At 44.4% G+C, this 26,190-nt stretch overlaps 1 protein-coding gene across 1 annotated transcript; it reads left to right on the top strand.

The window, feature by feature from the left end:
* Positions 1–1,812: 1,812 nt before the first annotated feature.
* On the top strand, positions 1,813–26,162 carry osr1 (odd-skipped related transcription factor 1). Its single transcript, XM_030116553.1, has 3 exons — positions 1,813–1,879; positions 15,933–16,635; positions 25,531–26,162. Exons 2-3 carry the CDS (start codon positions 15,965–15,967, stop codon positions 25,661–25,663), a joined length of 804 nt encoding a protein of 267 aa, XP_029972413.1. The 5' UTR covers positions 1,813–1,879; positions 15,933–15,964; the 3' UTR covers positions 25,664–26,162.
* The last annotated feature ends 28 nt before the right edge of the window (positions 26,163–26,190 follow it).

Genomic DNA, 26,190 nt, shown 5'->3' with positions numbered 1-26,190 from the left:
CCACGGGGCTCGCTGCAGGTTCAGCATGATGTCGCAGAAAAGGACACACCCTTCAGGTGCTGAAAAGAGCCAAGGCAACTGGAACAGGTGAGGGAAAAACTATCACTGTATATATTTAATAAATATTATATATTTAATCTCTAGTCAAATGATCTCATTAAGATCTGCTAACACAAGATATAATTAGCTTAATATATTGTATATTTTACTGTTTACTTAATTAGAAGATAGATAGATAAGATAGATAGATAAAAACTTTATTAATCTCCCAAGGGAGATAAACAGCATAGTTTTAATATAACATCTAACATGGCTAGCTTTTGTTGTTGTTGATTTTCATCTTAGGTCCATCTCCATCCTCTGCCTCATCTGTGACCTCTGCCCCCTCTGTTTCTGCTGCAGCCTCAGCTCTACCTGGTAAGTTGACAACAAAACAGTCATTGTAATTACTCACTGTACTGCAGAACATTCTCAGATTAATAATTTTGTCAAAAAATATTAATTTCCTTATAGGTCCTTCATCTTTGGTCATCGAGGTTGATGTTTCATCGACTAATTCAGCAACATCCGGTTTGCAGCAGGGACCAGCAGGGACCAGCAGGGACCAGCAGGGACCAGCAGGGACCAGCAGGGACCAGCAGGGACCAGCAGGGACCAGCAGGGACCAGCAGGGACCAGCAGGTCCGCCGGTAGATCCAGCTGAGTGTCCATCTTTCCTGACAGACTCAGAAAGAAAATTTTGTTTCATACTGTCTGTTTTTGTACATTTGTTGTTGAAGATTATTTAAAAATAAAATAATAAAGCAGATTGCGTTTACAGCAACTGATTCAGTTATTTTGTTGCTTTTAGTTGGCACAGATGACTTTCAGTACCCCACTTAATACTATATCACTTTGATTATTAAGTAAATCAGCCCCAGGCTGCTCTTGTTGCTGAATTTCCTGTCATTTCAGATTATAAACCATAGGTAAAACAGGCCAGGCTGCTCTTTGAGGTCTAAAGCATTGATTCCCGTGTGGCCAGTAGGGAAGTTGTTGACTTTGTCAAATATCAATTGAAAGAATTTTCTTCAAGTTTGCTAATCTGTTGTCTGCTTCCACGGCCTGTGGATGACAATCTAACTACAACAAAAAGATCTGACATCTAGTTTTACAAGTGTATTCGTAATGACAGAGTAGAACATGAAATGATTATAGTAGGTATGTGAATGATCAATATTGACAGTAAAGGAGGGCCCCAAACTCAAATTTTGCTTAGGGCCCCATGGAGGCTTGGGCCGGCCCTGATTCCAGGTTTCAGAATTAGCCCCAGAAAATCTTTTATTTCTCACAAAATGACTTTTCCTTAGTGCCAAAAATAAACTATTACCATGTTAAGGCCAATAATGGGGTTTGGACTACCTAGAAAAGCATGATACAGGCCCTTTAATGCACCTTTAAATGCTGTGATTTTAACTTTTTAAAATTCAAGATCAAAACTTGAGCATTTTGTTTCAAAGGAAACTATTTCAATCTTGATATTTTCTTTTCTTTCTTTTTTTTTTAAATGAACGGAGCTGCTTGTCTGTCTCCCTCCGGCAGCGGCTGGATTCAGTGTCTGAAATCTATGGCGGTCCTACCGGAGCCCGTCCCCCGGCCGGCGTGGGCCCTCGGGCCGCAGGTTGCCCCTCCTGGGTTCGGACCCGCCGTTGGGGATGAGCAGCGTGCTGCTCGGTGGGCCGGCCGTGGGCTGAGCCCGGTGTGATAAGAGGCGGTGTCGCCGCGGAGGCCGGTAGTCCGCCCGCCGCTGCCGCCGACGCTCCCTCCCTCTGGCCCGGACCCGGAGCGCCGCTGCCCCGCTGACTCCGCCGCTCGGCCGCCGCCCAGCGCCGCTTCACCGGTGAGACCGAACGCTTCACTGCTCCGGTTGTCCTCCGTTCTGCCGCCTCCGCTCGGTTCCCCTCTGTTTCACATTCATTCGCACCTTTACTTCAGTCTGAACTGATTTTAATCTCACATCTCCAGGTTTCTCAGAGATGCTGTATAATTTGAACAAACTGAGGTGAAGCCTCCTCCGTGTCAGCTGAACACCCAGCATCGTCAAATATGACATTTATTTTAGCCAAAAACAGAAACGGAGAGGTCTGTCAGAAAGGCTTCAGTCTAAATTCATCTGTCTTCTCTGCTGGGTATAAAATCAGAATACAGCAATAAATAAAGTTATTTTCAAATCCTAACAGAAAAATGAATGAATAGATTAAAAAACGTGGACGGTCTCGTTCAGTGTCCTGCTGGAAGAGCAGATATCCGGTAATGTGAGCAGTCAGACAGCTGTGACAGACTGGACTCTCTGAACAGCTTCCATCCGTTAAATACAGTGTTTAATAAAACAAAAAATAGTGCTGTCATGCTATCAAAAAAATTAATCTAATTAATTACAGGATTTGTAATTAATAATCTAATTAATCACATTTTAATCTCATATCAGCTTTAGGTCCCCAAGAGAAGAATTCCAGTTCAGGGACGTTACAGAACTGTAGTTCATGACTGATCAAATGAAAACACCCAGAAGAGAAGGTTTCAAATCCACATTTTTGTTGATGATGAATGAAGCTCATTCAGGACGTCTCGTCCAAACATAAATTATAAGCACAGTCAGGCAACTTAAATAACACTTTCAGTGAGTTTCATTAAAGAAATTCAACAGAAGAAAAAGTTTAAATACATCCAGCCATTCGGCCTGGTGCACTATTCAAAAATGCAGCACAAATATAGATAAAAAATTCTGAAATAAAATGAGGCTGAGTCTCAAAGATCCAGTGAAGCAAACTAAATTCAAAATGAAGACTAAAACTAACTTAACACAGCAATTCAGAATGAATACTACAGTAGAACATCCCTCTAAATGAGACAACCGGAACATTGAATTGCCACTCAAGTGTGCTATTATTACTCTGAGACTCATTTTTTTAGTGCACTAATTTGCAGTGTAATTAATTAATCTAATTAATGCACTAAAGTGACAGCCCTAATAAAAATATTTTAGTGTTGTCTTCAGATAATTGATGCTGACACAGCTCAGCCTCAGGTATATGATAAAGACACCAGTGAGATCAGGTGTGTTAAACATGTGGCTTAGGGGCCAAAACTGGCTCCAAAGAGGGTCTGATCCAGGGCCAGCCAAATCTTTATCATGCTGCTGTTCTTCTCTGTAAAGAAGCTACAATAGAATCATAGTGGGCATTTCTGTCCTCCGTTTTTCTCTCTTTCTGTCCCCTCACCCTACCGGAGCAGCCAGAGTCTCCTCCTCTGAGCCTGGTTCTGCAGGTTCTGCTCCTCTGAGCCTGGTTCTGCAGGTTCTCCTCCTCTGAGCCTGGTTCTGCAGGTTCTCCTCCTCTGAGCCTGGTTCTGCAGGGTTCTGCTCCTCTGAGCCTGGTTCTGCAGGTTCTCCTCCTCTGAGCCTGGTTCTGCAGGGTTCTCCTCTGAGCCTGGTTCTGCAGGTTCTCCTCCTCTGAGCCTGGTTCTGCAGGGTTCTGCTCCTCTGAGCCTGGTTCTGCAGGTTCTCCTCCTCTGAGCCTGGTTCTGCAGGGTTCTGCTCCTCTGAGCCTGGTTCTGCAGGTTCTCCTCCTCTGAGCCTGGTTCTGCAGGTTCTGCTCCTCTGAGCCTGGTTCTGCAGGTTCTGCTCCTCTGAGCCTGGTTCTGCAGGTTCTGCTCCTCTGAGCCTGGTTCTGCAGGTTCTGCTCCTCTGAGCCTGGTTCTGCAGGTTCTGCTCCTCTGAGCCTGGTTCTGCAGGTTCTCCTCCTCTGAGCCTGGTTCTGCAGGTTCTGCTCCTCTGAGCCTGGTTCTGCAGGTTCTCCTCCTCTGACCTGGTTCTGCTACACATAAGTTATTCACATACACGCACACACACAGCTGGAGGACGTTCTATGTTCTATGAAGGACTCCATTTCCATGAAAATACTGCATTTGTAATGTATGATTTGGAAACCAGTAACCAACAGTGACCAGCTGTAACCTGTAGTTAACCGGTAGTTAACAGCAGTAACCCATGCCCTGATTGTTAAAGGCGCACAGTTCCAGCGCTGCTGTGGAGGTTTATGGCAGCGGTGTCAGTACAGTTCTTTGTGCCTTGGCAAGGCGCAAAGACGAGGCTCCTCCAGGGTCGACATTTTATCATTAATCACGCAAACTTTGGCGCGTAACTAGTCTCACACCATTTGGAGCAGCATCACAAAAGTCACATCAAAACGTGTGTAAATTCCAGGAATGGTGTGCTATTATTTTTGTTGGCGTTCCGGTGAAAAATTGCTGAGAAAATTGCCAAAAACTGGCAATTTTTTCCCATGTATTCTGGATGAAAGGCCCCCAAAAATCACCAAAAAATTCATCCCCATACAACTCCACGCTGAGTAGCCATACTTTCATGTAGGGATGTCATTTATATAACAAAACGTAGGCATTTTTGTCCTCTACACAGGTGTCAAAACCTTATTTCAGTATCTTTTACCAAATTTAAATGATGAGCCTTCAAGTACAGAGAGAATTTCAGCTGTTTTTGGAGTTTATAATGGGTGTATTGGAGAAGCTAGAGCGGGAGAAAGGAATTTAGAGTGCGGGAGGCTCTGGAATTTAAAACAAAAAATAAATTCTATTCTCGTCCCACCGGCCATATTTCTGCCTCAATCTTCACAAATTATTAGGGATGGGACGAGACCTCGTGTCACGAGATCTCGTGAGATCGAAATGCCGTGAGATTAAGTACGTTTACATGCAGGCAATGACTCTTTATCAACTGGAATATTGACAGAATAATACATTACACGGCGCACAGCCATATAAAGACGTGCAAAACCCTGAATATGCTCATATTCATATTTAAAAACCCGGTCGAAAGGGACATGAAATACTGTTTTGCCATGTTCTATCTGCAAGGAATCTTGGTCTTTTGAGTCCACAAACTACTGTGATACAGTTTAGCTGCTACTAAGTAAATAAAATGTGTAGAAACGATCGTTCAGTTCTTCTCTTTTATTGAAAAAACGGTGCATCGCATCAATGAACATGTGACCACGTCTTGCCGGCTCACACTCTTTCTCTAACAACATGCAGAGAGCCTGCAGCCTGCAGCCCTTCTTCCTCTGTGGTGTCTGTGTAAAATAAGGTTGAACATGCAAACAGCACACCTAGTGGCAGGAAGTGCAAATGCAGTCATGGCGTTGTCTGTGCACCGCGGTTTGAATGGGGATAGGTGAACTAGGTGGCCGCCTCGGGCGCAGTGCACGGGGGGGGGGGGGGGGGGGGGGGGGGGGGGAGGGGGGGCTGCGCCGCTCCAACACTGCATGTGATTACCGCACCGCTCCCCACAGCTCAGCACCAACCCCGGTCTCGTCCTGTCTCGATCTCGTGGACTCCATCTCGTGAGACATCTCGTCTCGTGGAGTTTGTGTCTCGTCCCACCCCTACAAATTATAGCTCAAAACGTAGGAATTTTTCTTGTGACACATAAAATTGAGTCACTTTGAATCTCAAACTGTTCTCTCTCCAGAGGTGTTTGTTTGAGGAGAGTGCAACATTTTGCTGGTCTCCATGGCAACAGACACACCTGTTGTGCTGACTGCTCCTCAATTAGTCTGGATTTTTCCATTAAAGCCAGGTCGGCAATCTTGGAAAACTAGCATGTAGCACGAATATAGCATCTCCCAAGGCTCCGCCCAGCTCCCGCCCCATTGGAGGAGCTCCCGTTGGGAGCGAACGCACTGGACGCGGAAGCGCCACGCGTACGGAGTTTGTGATCGCCTCCAATGTTATGAACCTTTCTGACTGCCGCACACAACGCGCATAGCAGCGCAGCACGCCGCTCCGCTTCCTTCTATTTTTCACGCGAGCCGCGAGCGCCGAGGGCGCCTTGGCAGCGTGCTCTGAACCAGGGCCAGTGCACGCCACTGAAATGCAGGGGGCTGGTAGAACGGCGAAGGGATTTGATTGGTTCCAGAAGAGCGGTCCGCGCCTTACGATTGGTCGGAGTTTTTACACGCCTGTGGCTGCTGCAGTGGTCAGATTTTTTCCGTCCTCATAATGTACTGACTTCTCCCAGGGGGCGAGGAGCATTTCACTCAGGATGACAAGAAGTGTTTTTGGACAACGTCGCCTCGCCGAGCTTTAAGACTGGAGCTCTATTGATCCTCTGTTACTCTGACACTGACTCTACCGCTGTTTACTGCTCTCTTCTGCTTTTTCAACTTTTCAACTTTTTGACATTTTTTTCAACGTTTCTGAACTTTTTCTAACTTTTTCAGCTTTTTTCAGCTTTTTTCAACGTTCTCAACCCTTTTTCAACTTTTACCAAGTTTTTTCAATTTTTTCAACCTTTCTCAAATTTTGAATTGTTTTTAACAAGTTTTTTCAAAATTTTCAACCTTTTTCAGCTTTTTTCAACTTTTTTCCGTTTTTTCAACCTTTCAGCTTTTCTCAATTTTTTAAACTTTCTCAACCTTTTTCAGCTTTTTTCAACTTTTTCAACCTTTATCAGCTTTTTTCAGTTTCTTTCAGATTTTTTCAACTTTTAAAACATTTTGTAACTTTTTTGAGCTTTTTTGCACTTCTTCCAAGTTTTTAAAATCTTTTCCATTTGATCGCAGCTCAGAGCTCAGGAGGAGTATGGAGAAGTTATATAAATACTAACACACACACACACACACACACACACACACATTCGGCAGCAGCTGGCAGGCACAAAGCCAAAATTTCCGCGGGAATTTTCTAGTTTTCTCTACTGGTGTAAGCGGGGCTTCTAACCGGTTACACATGATGTCAACGATTAGTGATCTTTTTCTGTGGCAGTACCACTCTATACCCACTAGAGGGCTCTCTCACCATCGAAACACCGCACTTTATAATGCCATTGAATCAAAGCCGTTCCAGTAGTTATCAGACAAAAACCTGTATTCCATCATCAACCATGGACTCAGGCTGCATGTCCAGGTCCACCGTTTCAGCTGGGAAGCTGCTCATATGTTCACTATGGCTTTTCTCACATTTCTTCGATTTGTTGTGTGTAAAATCCCTCATTCCAGCCTGTGAACAGCTAGCGGTAGCAATAAAGAGCCAGCTAGCTAGCTAGCAGCAGCAGGTCTCTCCTTCCAGCTTGTTGGGCTGTTTCCATGGCAACTGGTCTCTGCTGCTGTAAACCAGCTTCTCCTGACTCAGCCTCCACCCAATATTTACAATATTACAGGCCAAAGCTGTCAGTCCACCACCGGTAAATCACGGTGACTGGTACGCTTCTTTTCGTGAACCAAAATGTTGAAATAATCAATCAGTGTTGAATATGGGAGAACAGATGCAGCACTGTGATGCCGTGTGACTGAATGTTTGGTCTCAGCTCGTCCACAGAGGAGGAGTCAGCTCAGCGTGGAACCAGTTTCTGTGGCTCGTGTCCATCATGCTGCTTCACACACAGATACTGTATTGTCTATTGTTGTTTCTGCTTATCAAACCTGATGGAACAGCTCACAGGTATTTCTGCCATTCTCTTCTTCTGCCCTCAACAAACCTGGGCTTGTTTCTGGAAACACCCACACACACACACACACACACACACTTTTGTCTTCCTATCCTCGTGGGGACCTTCCATTGACTCCCATTCATGTCTAGCCCCTGACCCTGACCCTTACCCTGACCCTAACCCACACCACAACAAAGCCTAACCCTGAAGAAATGTTTTTGCACTTTTACTTTTTTCAGTAACAGCAACATGGTCAAGAAAACGCTGTTTCCCCTCATGGGGACCCAAGAAATCTCCCCACGAGGAAAAACGTGTAAACACACACACACACACACACACACACACACACACACACACACACACACACACACACACACACACACACACACACACACACTTCTTCATAAAAGTATGTTTTTTTTATCTTCTTCCTGCAAGCATATGAGTTGTCGGTACGAATTCCACAGCAGTCTGTCCACTATTCACATTGCTGATTTGTTTTTCTTACTTTTCCTTTACTTGCATTGATATTAAATACTCCATTGTTTTTTTGCAGTAGGTCCTTGTTTTCCACCACCTTTGTCGTTGCCGCGTGTTCATGCTTGTTGACATAAAGCACTTTCATTTGCTTGCTTGCTGAAACGTGCTTTGCTGAAAAGCCATTTGTCAAACATTATTGTGGAATTGTCATGACCCAGGAGTGCTCCACAGAACAATCGACTGGGTTCCTAACACCTCGCAGCCTGCCTTGGACTCGTCCTCTGCAACCTGTGAGAACGTCCTTCACTGCAGTGATAAGATGTTTACCATCAGGCTCTGATTTCACTCCTGACCCCTGACCCCTCTGGCTCTATTCACTGCTCTGGTGTATTTCATGAGTTTGAGCAGTGACCTTATCACCTTTAGAGGATGTGGTTGCCCACGTAAAGCCCTCGGGTTCCCCCAAGATGCTGTTCTTCCTCACCTTTTTAAAGACGTTTTTCCAGCAGTGGTCAGGTTGTCCTCCTCTGTCATTAACAGCAGTCTGTCCTCTGGTGTTGTCGCTGTACAGTATGTGTGTATATATATATATATGTATATATATATATATATATAGTGTGAATCATTGACCCACAAAACGGTTCGATTCGATCTCGATTCACAGGCTACGATTCGATTCAAGGGCGATTCATAAAAAATATTTAGCGATTCGATTCGATCCAATCCGATTTGATACAAATTGACAATCTAATGTAACTGTCAGGAGCTCTGTAACTAAGAGAGAAAAACAGAAATTAAACTTGAAAACAGCTTTTGTTTATTTTTTTGTATTCAGAGTAAACCAAAACAGACTTCAACAACTACAGTCATTTCAACAACTTCAAACTCTGCCTGTTCTTAAAATACAACCCCAATGTAAAAACTAAGGTATAAAACAAGTACCCAGGTCCGGACGGAGGCTCAGAGGGGACAGAGCTTTTTCTGTTCCTGACCTGAAGTTATGGATCAAGCTGCCACTGTGCGACCCTGTCAAGTTTTAACAGTAATGTCAAAAACAATATTTATTCCTAACTCAGCCTGATGCCCTGCTTACATCATATGTAATATTTCATTTAGTAACCCATATTAAAATGGTAAAGCTCATGTCAATTCAAATGTAAAGCAATGCCCAATTATTAATACTATAAATGATTTTACCAAATAATTTGGTGGTACATATTGTATTTTACTTTTTCGCACTTTCTTCTTAAATTGTTAAGCATGCAAGTTGGGTGGTAGTTTTCTTTCTTTTTTCTAAATAAATTAAAGACATTGGTGAAAACATTGGCCTATACAGGTCCTTCTCAAAAAATTAGCATATTGTGACAAAGTGCATTATTTTCTGTAATGTACTGATAAACATTAGACTTTCATAGATGTTAGATTCATTACACACAACTGAAGTAGTTCAAGCCTTTTATTGTTTTAATATTGATGATTTTGGCCAAAAAATGAAGAAAAACCAAAAAGCCCTATCTCAAAAAATGAGCATATTCCATCCGACCAATAAAAGAAAAGTGTTTTTAATACAAAAAAAGTCAACCTTCAAATAATTATGTTCACTTTTGCACTCAATACTTGGTGGGGACTCCTTTTGCAGAAATGATGCTTCAGTGCGGCGTGGCGTGGAGGCATCAGCCGGTGGCTCTGCGGAGGGTTCTGGAGGCCCAGGATGCTTCCACAGCCTGAAGATCATCCACAGTGGGGGGTCTGCTGACTCTCAACTTCCTCTTCACAGTATCCCACAGATCCTCTCTGGGTCCAGGTCAGGAGAGCTGGCAGCAGTACCGTGTCAGTAAACCATTTCCCAGTGGTTGTGGCGCTGTGAGCAGGGGCCAGGTCCTGCTGAAAACTGAAATCTTCATCTCCATAAAGCTTTTCGGCAGATGCAGCATGAAGTGCTCCAGAATCTCCTGATAGCTAGCTGCATTGACCCTGCCCTTGATGAAACACAGTGGACCCCCCCCCCCCCAGTCCTCCTCAGGGTCCGTCACCTCTTCTAGTTGTGCAGTTGTGCACTTTTTCCTTCCCACAGACTCCCACTGAGGGGCCTTGATACAGCACTCTGGGAACAGCCTGTTGGCTCAGAAATGTCTTTCTGTGTCTCACCCTCTGGCTTGAGGACGTCCATGATGTCCTTCTGGACAGCGGTCCGGTCGGCAGTCTGACCCAGGATGCGGTTTTGAGTAATGAACCAGGCTGGGAGTTTTTTAAAGGCCTCAGGAATCTTTTGCAGGTGTTTAGAGTGAACTGGTTTATTCAGATGATCAGGTTAATAGCTCGTGTAGAGTAGCTTTTCATAATATGCTAACTTTTTGAGATAGGGATTGTTGGTTTTTCTTTACTTTTTGGCCAATGCCATCAATATTAAAACAATAAAAGGCTTGAACTACTTCAGTAGTGTGTAATGAATCTAACATATATGAAAGTGTAATGTTTATTAGTACATTAAAGAAAACTAGAAACTGGCACCCAGAGAGGCAGACCTCCCCCACAGCTCAAATCAGTCACCAGCAACCAGAAGAACACCAGATATAATAAAACCACGTTGTGACCGGAGCGGAGCGCTGCGGCGTCTCTCTCTCGCCCTCTCTCCCTGTGTGTGTGTGTGTGTGTGTGTGTATGTGTGTGTGTGTTTATCTGAAAACGAAAACCGAAAGGCAACATAATTTATATCATTTTACTTGATTTTAATTTGAAACTGGACCGGATTCTCCGATAAGGTTCATTAGGCCTTTTTTTGTATTCATGGTTTGGATTCGTATACACAGGCCAGAGGTTATTTTGCCTACCTTGACATGTTTCGGCTGCCAAGCTGCAGCCTTCCTCAGAAGTGTCACGTGATGTTGTCTGGTCGGCTGATTTATACAGGTTTTGGCGCCAGCTTCCTACAGGGTGCAGTAGGATGACAGCGCCATCTGCAGTCCGACTTCTTCAGTACTGTGTCCCAGGTATGGGAAAGTTGATACGCCCCCTCGGACTACTAAGAACGAATCATGGACAAACTTGTGTCAAAGAGTTCCGCTGCATGGAACAGCTGGAACAGAAGAGAGCGCGTTTCCGGAATCACCTGAGATTCAACCTGCGGTGCCGAGACGAAGGCATCATACCAACAAGCCTGGACTTAAAGAACCCCATACCAACGCAGAACGCGGACAGAATCGTGAGGAGAGCGCAAAGTGCATTGCTACAGGAAAGGATCCGCTGCACGGCAAACAAGGTAAAAGAAATCAACTTGACATTAGCACAAAAAACGGCACATTTCAGACAGACATGCAATATGGACAAGGACACATACAAGCTGATAGAAACACATCTGAAGCACGCACACGAATGGCAGTTCGCAGAAGCCAAACATCGCCAAGTTAGGAAATTAGAAACACTAATCCAAAATAAACAAGACAGGGAACGTAACACGCAGGACGTAGCATCCAGGAAGTGGGTGCACAACATCTCCAGTCGCTCTTTAACCACCACGGAGCAAAGCGTTTTAGCCCGGGGTCTGAACTATGCCATCACACCCGCTAAAATTCCGTATGAGGACTACATTTTAGCTACTGAAATAGCGTGCAAATCAATAGAAGACCAGGGGGAAAAGTCAGAACTACGAAACGAAATAGCAGGCATTTTAAAATCCGCAAAGCTACCACCAGCCAATATGACTAAGGAGGAGGTGAAAGCAGCACAAACACTCGCCAAAGACAAGAGCATCACCATATTACCAGCAGACAAAGGGAGAGCCACAGTAATAATGAACACGGAGCATTATGAAAAGCAAATGGATACTATGCTACAGGATTCCAACACATATGAAATTCTAAAGAAAGACCCAACTGAAGACAAAAAGAAGGCCCTGAAATCACTACTCAAACCCCTTCTCAATGACGAAAAAATAAGTAAGGAGACATACAATCATCTCATCCCCACAGCAAGCATCACCCCTAGAATTTATGGAACCCCCAAGATACACAAACCTGGAACACCGCTGAGACCCATTGTGGATAGCATCAGGTCTGTGACATTCAATCTGTCTAAAGCACTGGTTGACCTCATAAAACCACTCCTTGGACTCACAGATCAACACTGAAGGACATAACAATCCAAAAAGATGAAATATGTATCTCACATGATGTGGTTTCTTTATTCACAAAAACTCCCATAAACGTCACAATTCACATCGTACATAATCGCCTCAAGGAGGACAAATCATTAAAAAGAAGGACCCCACTCACTGTCGAGGACATCACAAGGCTCCTGGAATTCGTCTCCACCTCCACCTACTTCCAGTATCGGGGTACCATCTACAGGCAGAAGGAGGGGTTCGCAATGGGGGGTCTGCTGTCTGCCATAATGAGCGGCTTCTTCATGGAAGACCTTGAGGCCCGGGCCCTCAAAACAGTCCCACCACACTGCGGCCTTTCCCTTTGGAAGAGGTACGTGGATGACATTTGGGAAATAACAAGGAAAGGACACACACAAGAACTCACGGATCATCTCAACACACTGGATGACACAAACAACATCAAGTTCACCCACGAAGAGGAAACAGACAGCACCATACATTTCCTGGACCTGGACATAAAACACCTGGAAGATGGCAGCATTAAAATTCACATATACCGGAAACCCGCTCACACAGATCAATACCTCCTCTGGACGTCAGAACATCCCATTAACCACAAACTTTCAGTCGCAAGAACCCTTTTCGAACGCACAAAACTAATCACACAGGAAGAAGACAGAAAAGAGGAGGAACAACACATCATAAAAGCACTACGAGAGTGCAACTATCCAATGTGGGCCATAAACAAAGGCCGCCAACAAGCAAAACAAAACAAAGACACAAAAAAGAGAACAACAACTAAACAAACTGAGAAACAAGACAGGGCCATGGTGACACTTCCATACATCAGAGGGATCACAGAGAGAATACAACAGGCCATGAATAAGCACAACATCAGCACCCCAGTAAAACCACAGGTTAAACTACGGCAGTTACTAGTACATCCCAAGGACAAAATAGAGCCACAACACAAATGCAATATTATTTACGAAATACCTTGTTTGTCGTGCAACAAATCCTACGTCGGGGAGACTGGCAGAGCCTTCAACATCAGGACAAAAGAACATCGCATTGAATGCGAAAAAGAAACATCTAAAGCGTGCACACGCTCCTCCAAACGACAGGCAGAGCAGGAACAGCTGAAGTCTGCCCTCTCCGATCACTATAGAGGGAAAACCACCTCATGGACTGGGACCATGCCCAGATCATCAGCACAGAAAGCAACAAGTACCACCGCTGGATCAGGGAGGCCATCGAGATCCGGAAACGCCCCCCCAGACTGTGAACCGGGCAGAGGGGGCGTATCAACTTTCCCATACCTGGGACACAGTGCTGAAGAAGTCGGACTGCAGATGGCGCTGTCATCCTACTGCACCCAGTAGGAAGCTGGCGCCAAAATCTGTTTAAATCAGCCGACCAGACAACATCACGTGACACTTCTGAGGAAGGCTGCAGCTTGGCAGCCGAAACATGTCAAGGTAGGAAAAATAACCTCTGGCCTGTGTATATGAATCCAAACCATGGACCGGATTCTGTCGTATTTTCAGTTCCCGACTTCCTGTGTGGTGCGATCTGCTCTGTCCAGCTACTGGCGGTCCACGGCGTGGCTCGTGGAAAACATAGAGAGGAGCGGAGCGCCGCGGTCCACGGCGCGAGCCGCTACCCTCCTGTATGAGCCGTCAGAGAGGTTAACAGAGGCGCCGATCTGACAGTCGGTGCGCGGCGCTTCCACTTCCGCGTCGGAAGCGGCGCTTCCTGTGAACCAGGCGTTTGTCCCCCCTGTCGGCGGGCCTGCCCAACCATGTGACAGACTCCCTATCTCTCAGTGATAAAGAATCCTTAAAAAAATTCCTGGATCCAGACAGTGATCCGGATCATCACCAAAATGTAATGGATTCTAAGTTAGCCCAAGACCCACCTTTCCACTGAGTTTCATTGCAATCCGTCCATTACTTTTTCCGGGATCTTGCTAACAAACCAACAAACCAACCAACAAACTTACATGATTACATAACCTCCTGGCGGAGGTAATAATGGACTTTATCACAATATGCTAATTTTTTGAGAAGGACCTGTTTTAAGCAGATGTAAATCTGGATGTAAAAGAAGGATTGGAAGGTTTCCTTGCTGTGGCAGGTGTTCCTCTTCTGTACTGTAACCAGCGTTGTCACTAACGCGCTACTAATTAAGGCGTTATTTTAATCTGATTACTTTCTTTCAGTAACAAGCAATGTAATGCGTTCATCTTTCCAGACCAGTAATCTGATTAAAGTTACTTTCCTAAGTGACTGTGCGTTACTGCCTCATAATATATGTATCAGTGAATTTCTAAGAGAAAATGTTTCTCTTGCATTTGGGAGTGACGCCGCATGTCACGTTTTCCCAGGGGAGGACAAAACGCCGGGTCACGCATCACGACTATGATTTAATTTAATTAATTTATTTAACCAGTTCGGCCCGACGGACCGACAGCTGTGCGCGACTTCACCAGGTGTCAAAAGAGACTAAAGTGCTGCGTGGATGTTTTATTTCAGTTGTGTCTCAAACCAGAAGCCTTCATCTCACTACCTGAGGCTCCAGCTGCACTTTGACACCGAGTGTTTGTTTTATAACAACTTTAAAATCCAGATGCAACAAATGGACACGCCCCCCTCCCCCGCACCTCTCTACACAAAACGCTACAGAACGCAAGATCCGTCTGCTCCTCCCACCATACTGGATATCAAATGAAACTAGAAAATCATTTACTGTAAGATGATACCAGGCAGAATCTTCTCTGAGCCGAGCAGCTCCCGTCACACAAACCCAAAAGACAAAACAAACCCAAAACCCATCTTCACATCTCACAGCCAGCACCTCAGATCGCATGTTTCTCACACACTTCTTCACCAAACCTCAAAGCTGTTCACACCAAACTCAACATGTTTTATTTCCTCACCGTTTTGTGGTCATTTTCCATCTATCCGCTCTCCTCTGACCAAAACTAACGTCATAATCCTCTGGAGCGGTGAAAGAGCGTCATGCGCCAGAATTAGATGTGCTGCCCCTTGTCGCCATCTTGTGGGCTTGTCGTTAATTTAGGGAGTTTAAATAAAGTTTGTTGACGTTCTACGTCTTGCAAGCTTTCGAACGATATGTTACACGACTGAGGCATCATCCAGCTGGGAGACATCTTTGAGCGTAACCACACAGCGCTGCTGAATGAGGCACCGAACGGCAAACAGTTACTATTTCTGTGACATTTGGCATTTTTTTATTCTGAAACATGAACATTTATCTTCATTGTGCGTTTCTACAGCACATTGCACATTGTTTTTGTTTTTTTCTTGATGTGAATTTTTCAGATATTATTGTTCACATATTGCAAAGGGGACTTTCTTGTTTTCCTGTGTTATAATTGGCTGGTTTTGTATTGATGTGCATGTGGTGTTATGCTTCAGTCTGCATTTCATACACTGTCTGTTATACACCAGTTTCTGTGTTGTAAAGCCGATGAAACAGAAACAAAAAAACACTTTCATGATTCAGGTTTGTGCACTTTCAATAAAGTATTATTTAAACAACCAGTTGTCATTCTTATGTTGAGGCAGGAAAGGGAGGAAATCGGTAAAAAGTACCGAAGTTACTTTTAAAGTAACTTAGTTACTTTGATATTGAAGTAATCAGTAAAGTAACTAGATTACCTTTTTTATGAGTAATCAGTAATCAGTAATTGGATTTCCCTTTCAAGTAATCTGTGACAGCACTGACTGTAACCAAGGCGTTGAGCTTGCCTTCGAAGGGCCACTGTGGTTTACGTCTGTCTTCAGGAGTGTTTGAGCAGACAGTGCAGGTGAGTGTGACTCAGGTGTGTGTTTTGTGTTTCAGTGTGGAGGCCTGCTGGAGTGGATGTTGCTGCCATGGGCAGTAAGACGTTACCTGCGCCGGTCCCTTTACATCCGTCCTTTCAGCTGGCCAACTGCTCGCTCATTCAGAGCTCTACAGGTCTCCATCTGCCTGCTGATTATTTCCCCAACATCTACAGCTTCAGTGCCCTGCATGCCATCCACCTGCACCAGTGGACCCTCGCCTACCCCCACCTGACCTTGGCCCGCGGCGCAATCTCTAAGCTGCCACCCCAGTTCTCGGGCATGGCGTCCATACCCCTCTTCCCCCAGCTCCTGCAGCCCAAGCAGGACTCAGCAGGACTTCTGCAGACCTCCAAGAACAAGCCTCGCTTTGACTTTGCCAACCTGGCAGTGGCGGCCACTCAGGAGGACCATCTGAAGGTGGAGGACCTGAGCGTGGGCGGTGCTGCCGCTGCAGTGCAGGTTTCATCTCAACATCTGAGCACGGCCGGCTTGGGTTGTCTGCTGGACGTCACCAAACTGCCCTCAGCAGAGCGCAAGTCCACCCGGGGCCGACTGCCCTCCAAGACCAAGAAGGAATTTATCTGCAAGTTCTGTGGCCGACATTTTACCAAATCCTACAACCTTCTGATTCATGAGCGAACACACACAGACGAGAGGCCGTACACCTGTGATATCTGCCACAAGGCCTTCAGAAGACAGGACCACCTCAGGGACCACAGGTAGGAGAGCCGTCCGCCCAGCTGTACGGGTCACCATGGCGGCCAACTGCAGTGAGTGATGGTGCAAGGTTGTAGGAATCCACACAGACCGTATTAAACTATCAAACATGCTTCATTTTTTGGAAAAATCATTTTAGACGGTCTCGGAAGTCTTCAAACTGTGGTGTATTGATTTAGCATAATTTCACAACACATTTCTTAAAGCCATGCACCAGCCTTCTACAACAGTACATAGTCGTAGGTACGTAGGTTTTCCCTCCAACTCCGTACCATGGTGCACTGCAGTCCACCGCCGTGGTGATCCGCACAGCTGAAGGAAGTCATTACGTCAGACTACAGACACACCTGCAAGCTGTTCTGTCATGAACTATGTAGATTTGCAACAAACTGCTCTGTGATAACCCAGGTCAAGTCCTCAGCAGGCAAAAAAATCACTGTTGATGATTTTACAAATACTGAACTCCTCTCATCAAGCTTCTGGCTACTTATAATCTTTAAAAAAAAAAAAAAAAAACAGATACTAAATGCTGCTTTCAACACACTTAAAAATGTCGGATTAAAAACAACCCAATATGGGTTATTTTTTAACCCAGCACTGGTTAAATATCGGACCGAACACATGCTGGGTTATTTTGACCCAAAAAGTTGGGTTGGTTTCCTCAAACCAACAGCTGGGTTATTTGAACAACCCAGCTGGGTTCAAATAACCCAGCTACAGGCTCAGTTTGACTCCACTGTTGGGTTCTTTTTACTCAATCAGTTGGGTTGCTAATTTCTAATTATTACTTATATAATATTCTTATGGTCATTATTTATTGATTAAATGTATTCTGACACAAAAATTTGAGAAAATTATTTATTAAAATTCAATATTCACAGATTAGTGATTTGTCAATCTTCATTTCTGTCTCAATTTGCCGCTGCAGCGTTGGAATATTATTTGTGATGCTGGAGCATCAACTTGAAATGGAGCAGCAACAGAAATGACAAGACTTCTTTAAATTTCAACACACCAGCGCTTTATTGTTACAACAACTCACCCACGCCGGCACGCAGGCCAGGCCTCTCCCCTGGCCATCCCTCTAGTCCCCGGTCCCACTGGACACAAACGCAACTTAATTCAAAGAAATGGAAAAATGGCAAATAGTCACGGGAAACACAAATGAACACAATCAAACATGAAACACGTCCCGAAACGGCCCAAACAATCCCTACCCATAGTGCCTTGCGGCTACCGGCACAGTCACTTGGGGCAGTGGCCACAAGCGGCCCCCACGCCGCTACAGTATCACAAATACTGAACAGTGATTTACAGAATTTTTTAGAAACTAAGCATATAAACTCTTTTAAATCATTTTTTTAAGAAAAATAACTTCTTCTTCTTCTTCTCTTTTGTTTATTGGCGGCTGGCCACCATCTTGGGGCATTACCGCCACCAACTGGACTGGAGTGTTATTTAAGACTGGTCAGATGAAGCTCTATCTGCACTGGATGAGGTTTTCATGCACATACACCTATGTGCATGCTGCGCACCTAAATGCGACAATACAACTCAGATTGAAATAAAGCTCTCTGTATTCCCTAGAAGAATCTGCCAGCAGCGTCTCTATTGTAACAGTCTTTTTCTCTTTTGCTACAGCAGCATACCGATACATATGTCAGTACTGGTCGCGCATGCGCAAGTGTCAATCCAACATGTTGGGTGGTCCGAAATAACCCAACACATTATACTGGAAATTACAACCCAACAGCAAATAACTCAGCTGCCAACCACAATAACCCAGCAGTCTGGATTATTACCGCATTGGTCCAAATATAAGAATTTTTTTTCCAGGAATGGTATTCTCAAAAATGGGGTGGTGCTATGATGGAGGACTAGATGGAGCCAGAGTCCCGGTGAGCTGTCCTGCCTCACTTCATGCAGTGGCTCCGCCCCCCATTAGGGGGAGCTAGTGAGCTGGACAGAGTGTCAGCCTGCAGCCATAGATATATATACAAACACTAGATGGCTCATGCGTGCTGTAACCCGATGGCTGGTCACATGGCGGCCATCTTGGTACAGGGCCGCTTGCTCACTCGTCACATTAATGTCAATTGAGCGTCAACTTTGAAATAACTACTGATTGCTCAATTTTCAATCGATTTTCAAACGACTTGGTTTGTTACAAACATCAGACATGTAGATATTTAACTGCATGCTTACAAATAGGCATAACCATGATGTTTGATAAAAAAATTACATTAAGTGGATTGGTCACATCACTACACACACACACACAGACATAAAAGTTCTATTATCAATATTTACCGTATTGGCCCGAATATAAGACGATGTTTTTTTTTCCAGAAATTGCATCCTCAAAAGTGGGGTGGTGTTATAATCGCGGACTTACGGTAGATGGTCAATACGCATCCGCGCCGCTAGATGGCGCCAAAGTGTCACTGACCAGAGAGCGAGTGGAGCGATGAAATGAGATCAAATGATCTGATGAAAAATGGCGGATCATCTGGAACAAAGGGGCTGAACGCTGGACAACTGAGCAACAACAGAGGAGAAGTTATGATACCAACTTTAAACTGATGGTGATCAACGCAGCAGAGTCATCAAACTACTGCCAAGCCGCCAGGAGGTCTGGTGGAGCAGAGCCTCGTTCTTATTGGAGAGCACAGAAAAAACACTACAGATGCTAACGCTATGAGAAAAGCTTTCCGTGGTCCTGAGAGACGCTTCAGAGAGACTGATAGAAGGGAGAGTGAATACGTCTCTGAAAGACGGACAGACGGAATGTCCACCACCAGAGCCTGATTCAGCTGAAGGACCTGGACAGTTATTTACATCATTTATGCAGTTTGGACCCCTTGAGGTTCTTATTTGTTGCTTATTGTTTCTTATTTTGAGAACGAGAATATATTTTTTATTCAGTACTGTAGTAATATTTTTTCATTTTATATCTCGTGAAATGTTATCTCAGTTGTGAGTTTTTGAGTTTATAATAATTGTAGAATAAAAAGTTGTTTTATGAGTGACCTTACTGTCTTCAGCATTTTTTTTTTCACAAAATGATCTTTGAAAAATAGGGGTCGTGTTATATTCGGGCCAATACGGTAATAATTAAAATAATAGACCAAATATATATATACATATTTATAAAATAAATCATAAAAACAAATATTGAGGAATACAGAAACAACCAAAATTAATGAAAAATAGACACATAATAATTAACAAAAAAGTCTATGTAGCATATATACATATATATATATATGTATATATATATATATATATATATATATATATATATATATATATATATATACACACATATAACACATATAATATGTTTCAGTACCGTGTGGGGGACAGAAGCCGGATTGAAACTGCTCGTAGATGTCATTGGTGATGAGATGATTGTGGAGTTGAGAGGCTACAGATTTTTTAAGGATTTTGGAGAGGAAGGGTAAGTTGGAAATAGGACAAAAGTTATTGAAATTGGAAGGGTCCAAGCCGGGTTTTTTCAGAATAGGGATCACAGTAGCAGTTTTGAATGAGTGAGGGACAGTGCCAGAAATAAGAGAGGAATGAATGATGTTGGTGATGAGGGGAGCAAGTGAAGGTAAGCAGGTTTTTACAAGAACTGTAGGGAGGGGGTCCAGCTGGCAGGTGGAGGGTTTGGCTTTAAGAATGAATTCAGAAATGACTTGGACTGAGGGGAGGACAAAGCTAGAGAGTGGGGTTACGATGGGCAAGACGGGGAGAGTGGAGACTCCAGAGACTGCAGGACCACATGCAGAGAGTTGCTGGTGGATATCAGAGATTTTGGAGACAAAGGAGGACATGAGGGAGTTACAGAAATCAGTAGACTGCATGTGCTGGGGGAGAGAGTCAGGGGGTTTTGTGATGTTGAGAAGAGAGAACAGGGTTGAGTTGTGTGAATTAGACCAGAGTAGTGAGGAAATATGGTCCTTATAAAGCATGACATGATTATTGTACATCTCTTTGTGTATGGTGAGTCCAGGTTTGTTGTACAGCCGTTCCAGCTGTCGACCTCGGGATTTGAGCTGACGGAGGGCAGGGGTGAACCGGGGTGAACCGGGGTGAACCGGGGTGAACCAGGGTGAACCAGGGTGAACCAGGGTGAACTGGGGTGAACCGGGGTGAACCGGGGTGAACCGGGGTGAACCGGGGTGAACCAGGGTGAACCGGGGTGAACTGGGGTGAACCGGGGTGAACCGGGGTGAACCAGGGTGAACTGGGGTGAACTGGGGTGAACCGGGGTGAACCGGGGTGAACCGGGGTGAACCAGGGTGCAGAGTGGGAGAAAGAGACGGATCTGGTTTTTAGTGGAGGACGACTGTTCAGGAGTGTATGGAGGCTGTTGTTGTAGTGGGAGACCAGATCGTCAGGTGAGCTACTGACAGGTGTGCTTGGGAACTTATTAATGTCCGAGGAGAAGGTGTCAACATTTATGTTTTTGATATTGCGGAATGAGATGGTACGGGGGAGGATCGTTTTGGATAGAGAGAGGCAAGTGTTGAAAGTAATTAGCATGTGGTCAGAGTATAGAAGCGTGTGAGGAGTAAAGTCAGAGGAGTGATCCCAGAGCAGCAGACTGAATCCAGAGTATGACCTTTACAGTGGGTTGGGAAGTTGATGTATTGCTGCAAACCAAAACTTTCTAAACAGGATGAAAAATCTTTAGAGAGAGGATTAGTGGTATTGTCCATATGAATATTGAAACCACCAAGGATAACTGTATTTTGAGACAGAGATGAGAAGTGAGTAAGTAGGTGAGAAAAGTCATTCAGAAAGTCTTTATTATATTTTGGCGGGCGGTAGACGGTAGAGGAGAGGGTCCAGGCAGCAGTGAGGCAGAGTACTGGAAGGAGGAGAACCCCGGAGCAGCAGGTACCGGCGCCACTTTCCAGCTCTGGCGGTGTAACACGGCGAGACTCCGCCCCGCCCACACGGGCGGGGTTGACAGATGTAAACAAACCCCGGCGGAGCGACTCGTTCAGAGAGGCAAAGTCATTCGGCTGCTGCCAACTTTCAGTTCGGCACAAGAAGTCCAGCTTTCGATCCACAAGGACATGGTGGATGAGACGCTCCCTGCTGCTGAGAGAGCGGACGTTGAGGAGGCCCACGTTGACAGTGGTGGAGCAGCTCTTGGCCGTGGAGTTAGCTGACTCAGCTAGGCTAGCCAGGACGCTGTGGTCAACATCCCGACCGGCGTTACACACATTTCAATATTTATTTGTCCACCTCAAATTCTTATGGGCCAATGATAAACACCCTTTGCAGATGAGCAGGGAAGTTAAAGATTTTTGGCACAGCAGCAGCCTTCAGCCTGACAGCCGGCCCTGTCCTGTCAAAATCCTCTGAGTGGTCGCTGCAGAGCAGTGACCGATCGTCAGCCACATCGTCCCTTCAAGTTCCCAGTGCCTCGTTCTGCGCTCTCTGATTTTTAGGAAACCTTAAAAATGGAAGGAAAAGTATTCAGACATTAAAACTTTTTGTCAATATGTTCCACCTTTTTCCCTTTAACAATAAGGATAAGGAAAAATAATACAGTATGTAATATGCTGGGGTCATTTTATTTATATATTCAGCCCATGTAAAAATTGAGAATTTGAGAGAGACAGAGAAAATCTAATTAAATAAGATGAAAGTAGATGGTAAATTTCTAAAAAGGCAGGGTCAAAACCAATCTTGCAATATTTAAACACAATATTTAATAGTTAAACATGCTAAACAAGCATTTTTCAAAAAGAAAAGTTGTGATTTTAATATTTAATCTGAATCCTAGCCACTTAACGTTAGTAATAAATCAAACCGTCTGTAAATCCGTCAAGAATTCAATGAGTTAAGCGTATTTTAGTTTGTGTAAATCACTCACCTTCCCTTAGATTACACAGAGCGGCCCAGAGTGGTCCACTGTACCAAGATGGCCGCCAGTGAATGACGTTGTTGACTCCGCCTTAAGGCATCTCGTTCTTATATGATGTCTATGCCTGCAGCAGTGAGAGAAGAAGACTGAGCAGTGTGGCTGCTCTTTGTTTATCTAAGCTTCATTTCAAACAGCATCCAGAATACCTGCCTGTCAGTACTCGAGTATACTCAGCTGATGTTCAGGATGGAGGTGGAACTGATACTTGTGAGTTTGTCAGTTTGTTTTGAAGTTTCAACGCAGATGCTAATTCCGTTAGCATGTCAATGGCGTTTCCATTAATGGTTAGCATTGAGCTAGCAGCTCTGATTTTAAATACTGTCTTGTTTTGTTTCTAGACAGTAATGGATGCTGTGATATATCTTTTGTATTTTTTCACTTCTATGTTTATCTGGTTTGTTTCAGTTTTGCAGCCTTCAGGAGAAAGTAATAAAAGCTCAGAGCAGCTGAAACCTGCTGCTTCCTCTCTGAAGAACTGTTCTCTACAGGCCAGACTGAACCCAGCATCCAGGAGGCTGAGTTATTCATGTTCATGAAGCTGAACAGAACTTGAATTTGATGGTTCTAAAGTTATTTACATCATTAATGCAGTTATTGAACCTTTGAGGTTCTTAATTGTTGTTTATTGTTGCTTATTTTGAGAAAGAGAAAGTATTATTTATTTAATACTGCAATAATTTTTTTAAATCTTAAACCACGTTAAATATTATCTCTGTTGTGAGTTTTTGAGTTTAGAATAATTGTACGATAAAAGTTCTTTTATGAGGAACCTTAATGTCTTCAACATATTTTTATTTTCACAAAATGATATTTGAAAAATAGGGATCATCTTATAATCAGAGTCGTACTATATTCGGGCCGATACGGCAGATTGCCCAATTTAATTAAAACAACCCAATTAAACTAACCAACAGTCTCAACCCAGCTGTTTCGTTGCAAAAATAACCCAACATTTTTTTGTGTGAAATGTCTGTTTAAAGCAGGTGCAGAATAAGGCCTGGGTCAAGCCTACCCCATATCCACATATCCTTCAGGTCGCTTTACATGTTCCTGCATCACTGAGGAGATCCGCTTCGTAAATCTCACAACTGAACTCTTCCTTCCTTTCCTTCCTATTTGTACTAAATGTTCCCTTAGGTCCCCACTTTCCGTCTGGGATTGTCTTTTCTTCTGGTATTGGTTACCACCGAGCTGACAAGGGATGGGAGCTGATAAGATTTTTACAAGTCCGATTTGATTTTGGTTCAGATTTACGATTCAGTTCAGAATCGATTCTCTGATCAGTTCTCCGATTGATTTTCTCAGTTGGCAAAGCAGGTTTTACAATGAGGTGAATGGCACCACCGTGACAGGCAGAGTGAGGGAGTTAGTGAGTTGTTGAGTGAGGGACAGTGACTGAGTCCGTCCGTCCGCCGTCCGTCCGCCGTCCGTCCGCCGTCCGTCTGTCCGTAGGGGTGTGACAGGACCTCGTGCCATGAGATCTCTCAAGATCAAAAGGTGATAATATTTCTGGTTGAATGAAAAGCTGTCTGGTGGCTCAGGGCAGAAGCCCATCAGACTGCGAGCACACACTTAACAGAGCGGACACTTTGCCAAACGTGGACAACGGACAAGTCTTTCTGGCAAATTCCAGTCCGAGCGGACAGGAAAACAGACAAAATGTGGTGAAAAGACAGTTCTTCAGTCCGTCCTCCCGGCGTCCTGCAGACGCTCCTGATGGTTCTTCCTTTAAAAGGACGTCATCTTCTCGTGTTGCGTTTGTTTACAGAGCGCAGTGGAATGAGCTCGTGCTCCCTGTCTTCTTCTCCAGTGTATTTCTGCAGCAGAGTGACAGCGCCACCTGAAGGCCTGGCATATGAACTACATTGTTTAGAGTCATTTTCATGATGTCCTTTGAATGCTGACACACTTAAGCCTGAAATTATTCATATTTTAGTTCAATTTAGGCTCAAAGTTAACGCGAGCACCGTGCTCTCTGTATTGACAGAGTCGTCCTTTAGTGACAGTTTAACGTTGTTTGCACCTTAAAAAAAGAAATACTCAGTCCTGTTTGGAAAGAACTTGATGCTCATGCTGAGGCCACAAATTCTAACAGTTCAAAATGAACCTGTCAGTTTAGTTTTCCTCACAGTGAAGTGGAAATCTGACTGAGTGAGTGAGTGAGTGAGTGAGTGAGTGAGTGAGTGAGTGAGTGAGTGAGTGAGTGAGTGAGTGAGTGAGTGAGTGAGTGAGTGAGTGAGTTTCCTGCTGTATTCCCAGCAGAGGATGTGCTCCTGCTGCTGGTGCCTCCTGGTTGGGATCCTCTGCAGAGCAGATCAGTCAGAAGGATCAGCTGCTGCGCTCAGACGTTTCTCCAGTCGGTGGGATTTCCTCCCTTTGATAAAATCTCCAGCTTTAAAGTTTCCCTGTTGTCATTGTGAGTCCTGAAAGAGAACCGCGGTTCTGTTTGGACGCCATGTTTCCTGCTGAATCACGTCACTCTGCACGTTTTGTAACTTACCAAAGGATTCAGGAATCATTCGCAAAAGTGACAAATGGTTCCAGGGAATTGAAAAGCTGAGAACTGATTCTCAACGAGTGGTTTTGGTTGTGGTCTGTGGACGTTTTAGTAAAACACTGTACAGACATGATGAAAGAAGGTCAGCTGGCATCCTGACTCGCCTCTACTGGTTCACTGTTTCCCTGCTTCTGTCGAGGTTTCACTTGATGCTCCCCATTAGAGTTGAAACAGTGTTGACAGTATCCCAGGATGCTTCTGTGTCGGCTGGACAGCAGAGCTGAGGAAAACTCCCAGTCCTCACGTCTGATCACAGAGGATTCAGGCGGTTCTCTTCCAAGCAAACTCTGGGAGTTCATCTGAGAATTGCCAAATGATCAGTGTTGTAGTGTCAGTGGCTGGACGTGCTGCAGGTGGCGCTGACATGGCTAACGTTGTCGTCCCTGTCTGCAGGTACATCCATTCTAAAGAAAAACCCTTCAAGTGCCAGGAGTGTGGGAAAGGCTTCTGTCAGTCCAGGACTCTGGCCGTCCACAAAACGCTTCACCTGCAGGTCAACCAACTCAAACCATCCAAGATCAAGTGATCCGGCTGCTCTGTCAGCTGGGACAGAGACCCTGGAACACCAGGGTTCTCCCAGCCCGGGACAGGAGCACTGCAGTCCAGGCCGGAAGAAATCTTTCATGGTTTTTTTATTTTTTTATAAGAAATAAGCAAGAAGAAAGGGATTGTGGAGATTTATGAAATAAGAATGGGACCTTTCAAAATCTTTTGTATGGAAATGTTCATTATTCCAAAGCGGTGGGATCCTCGGTTGGAGTACTGACTCTGTGGAGTTTGCATGTTCTCCCTGTGTGGACGTTTCTCCCACAGTCAGCAAACAGGCATTTGAGGTGAAAAGTTTGCTGACCCTGAAGTGCCTGTATATTCAGTAACACATTCCCAATATGATATTTGTACAAATGCTGTAACCAAATTACATTTTTTGCACTTTATCCTGATTATGAATTATTTGCATTTATCACTGGATCACTCAAACCTATTTTCAAAATGAATAATAGTTTCTAAATAAATCATTTTACTCTCCCTGCTTGGTGCTGTGTTTCGGTTTGT

This window comes from Salarias fasciatus, chromosome 19, assembly GCF_902148845.1.
Source record: "Salarias fasciatus chromosome 19, fSalaFa1.1, whole genome shotgun sequence".
NCBI classification, from domain to species: domain Eukaryota; kingdom Metazoa; phylum Chordata; class Actinopteri; order Blenniiformes; family Blenniidae; genus Salarias; species Salarias fasciatus.
This window is presented reverse-complemented; position numbering and strand designations above follow the sequence as displayed.

Excerpts from the sequence above, each read along its gene's own strand:
- osr1 (XM_030116553.1), top strand. The coding sequence starts at position 15,965 with ATGGGCAGTAAGACGTTACCTGCGCCGGTCCCTTTACATCCGTCCTTT. Across the intron at positions 16,636-25,530 it reads GACCACCTCAGGGACCACAG|GTACATCCATTCTAAAGAAA; the intron begins GTAGGAGAGCCG and ends CCCTGTCTGCAG.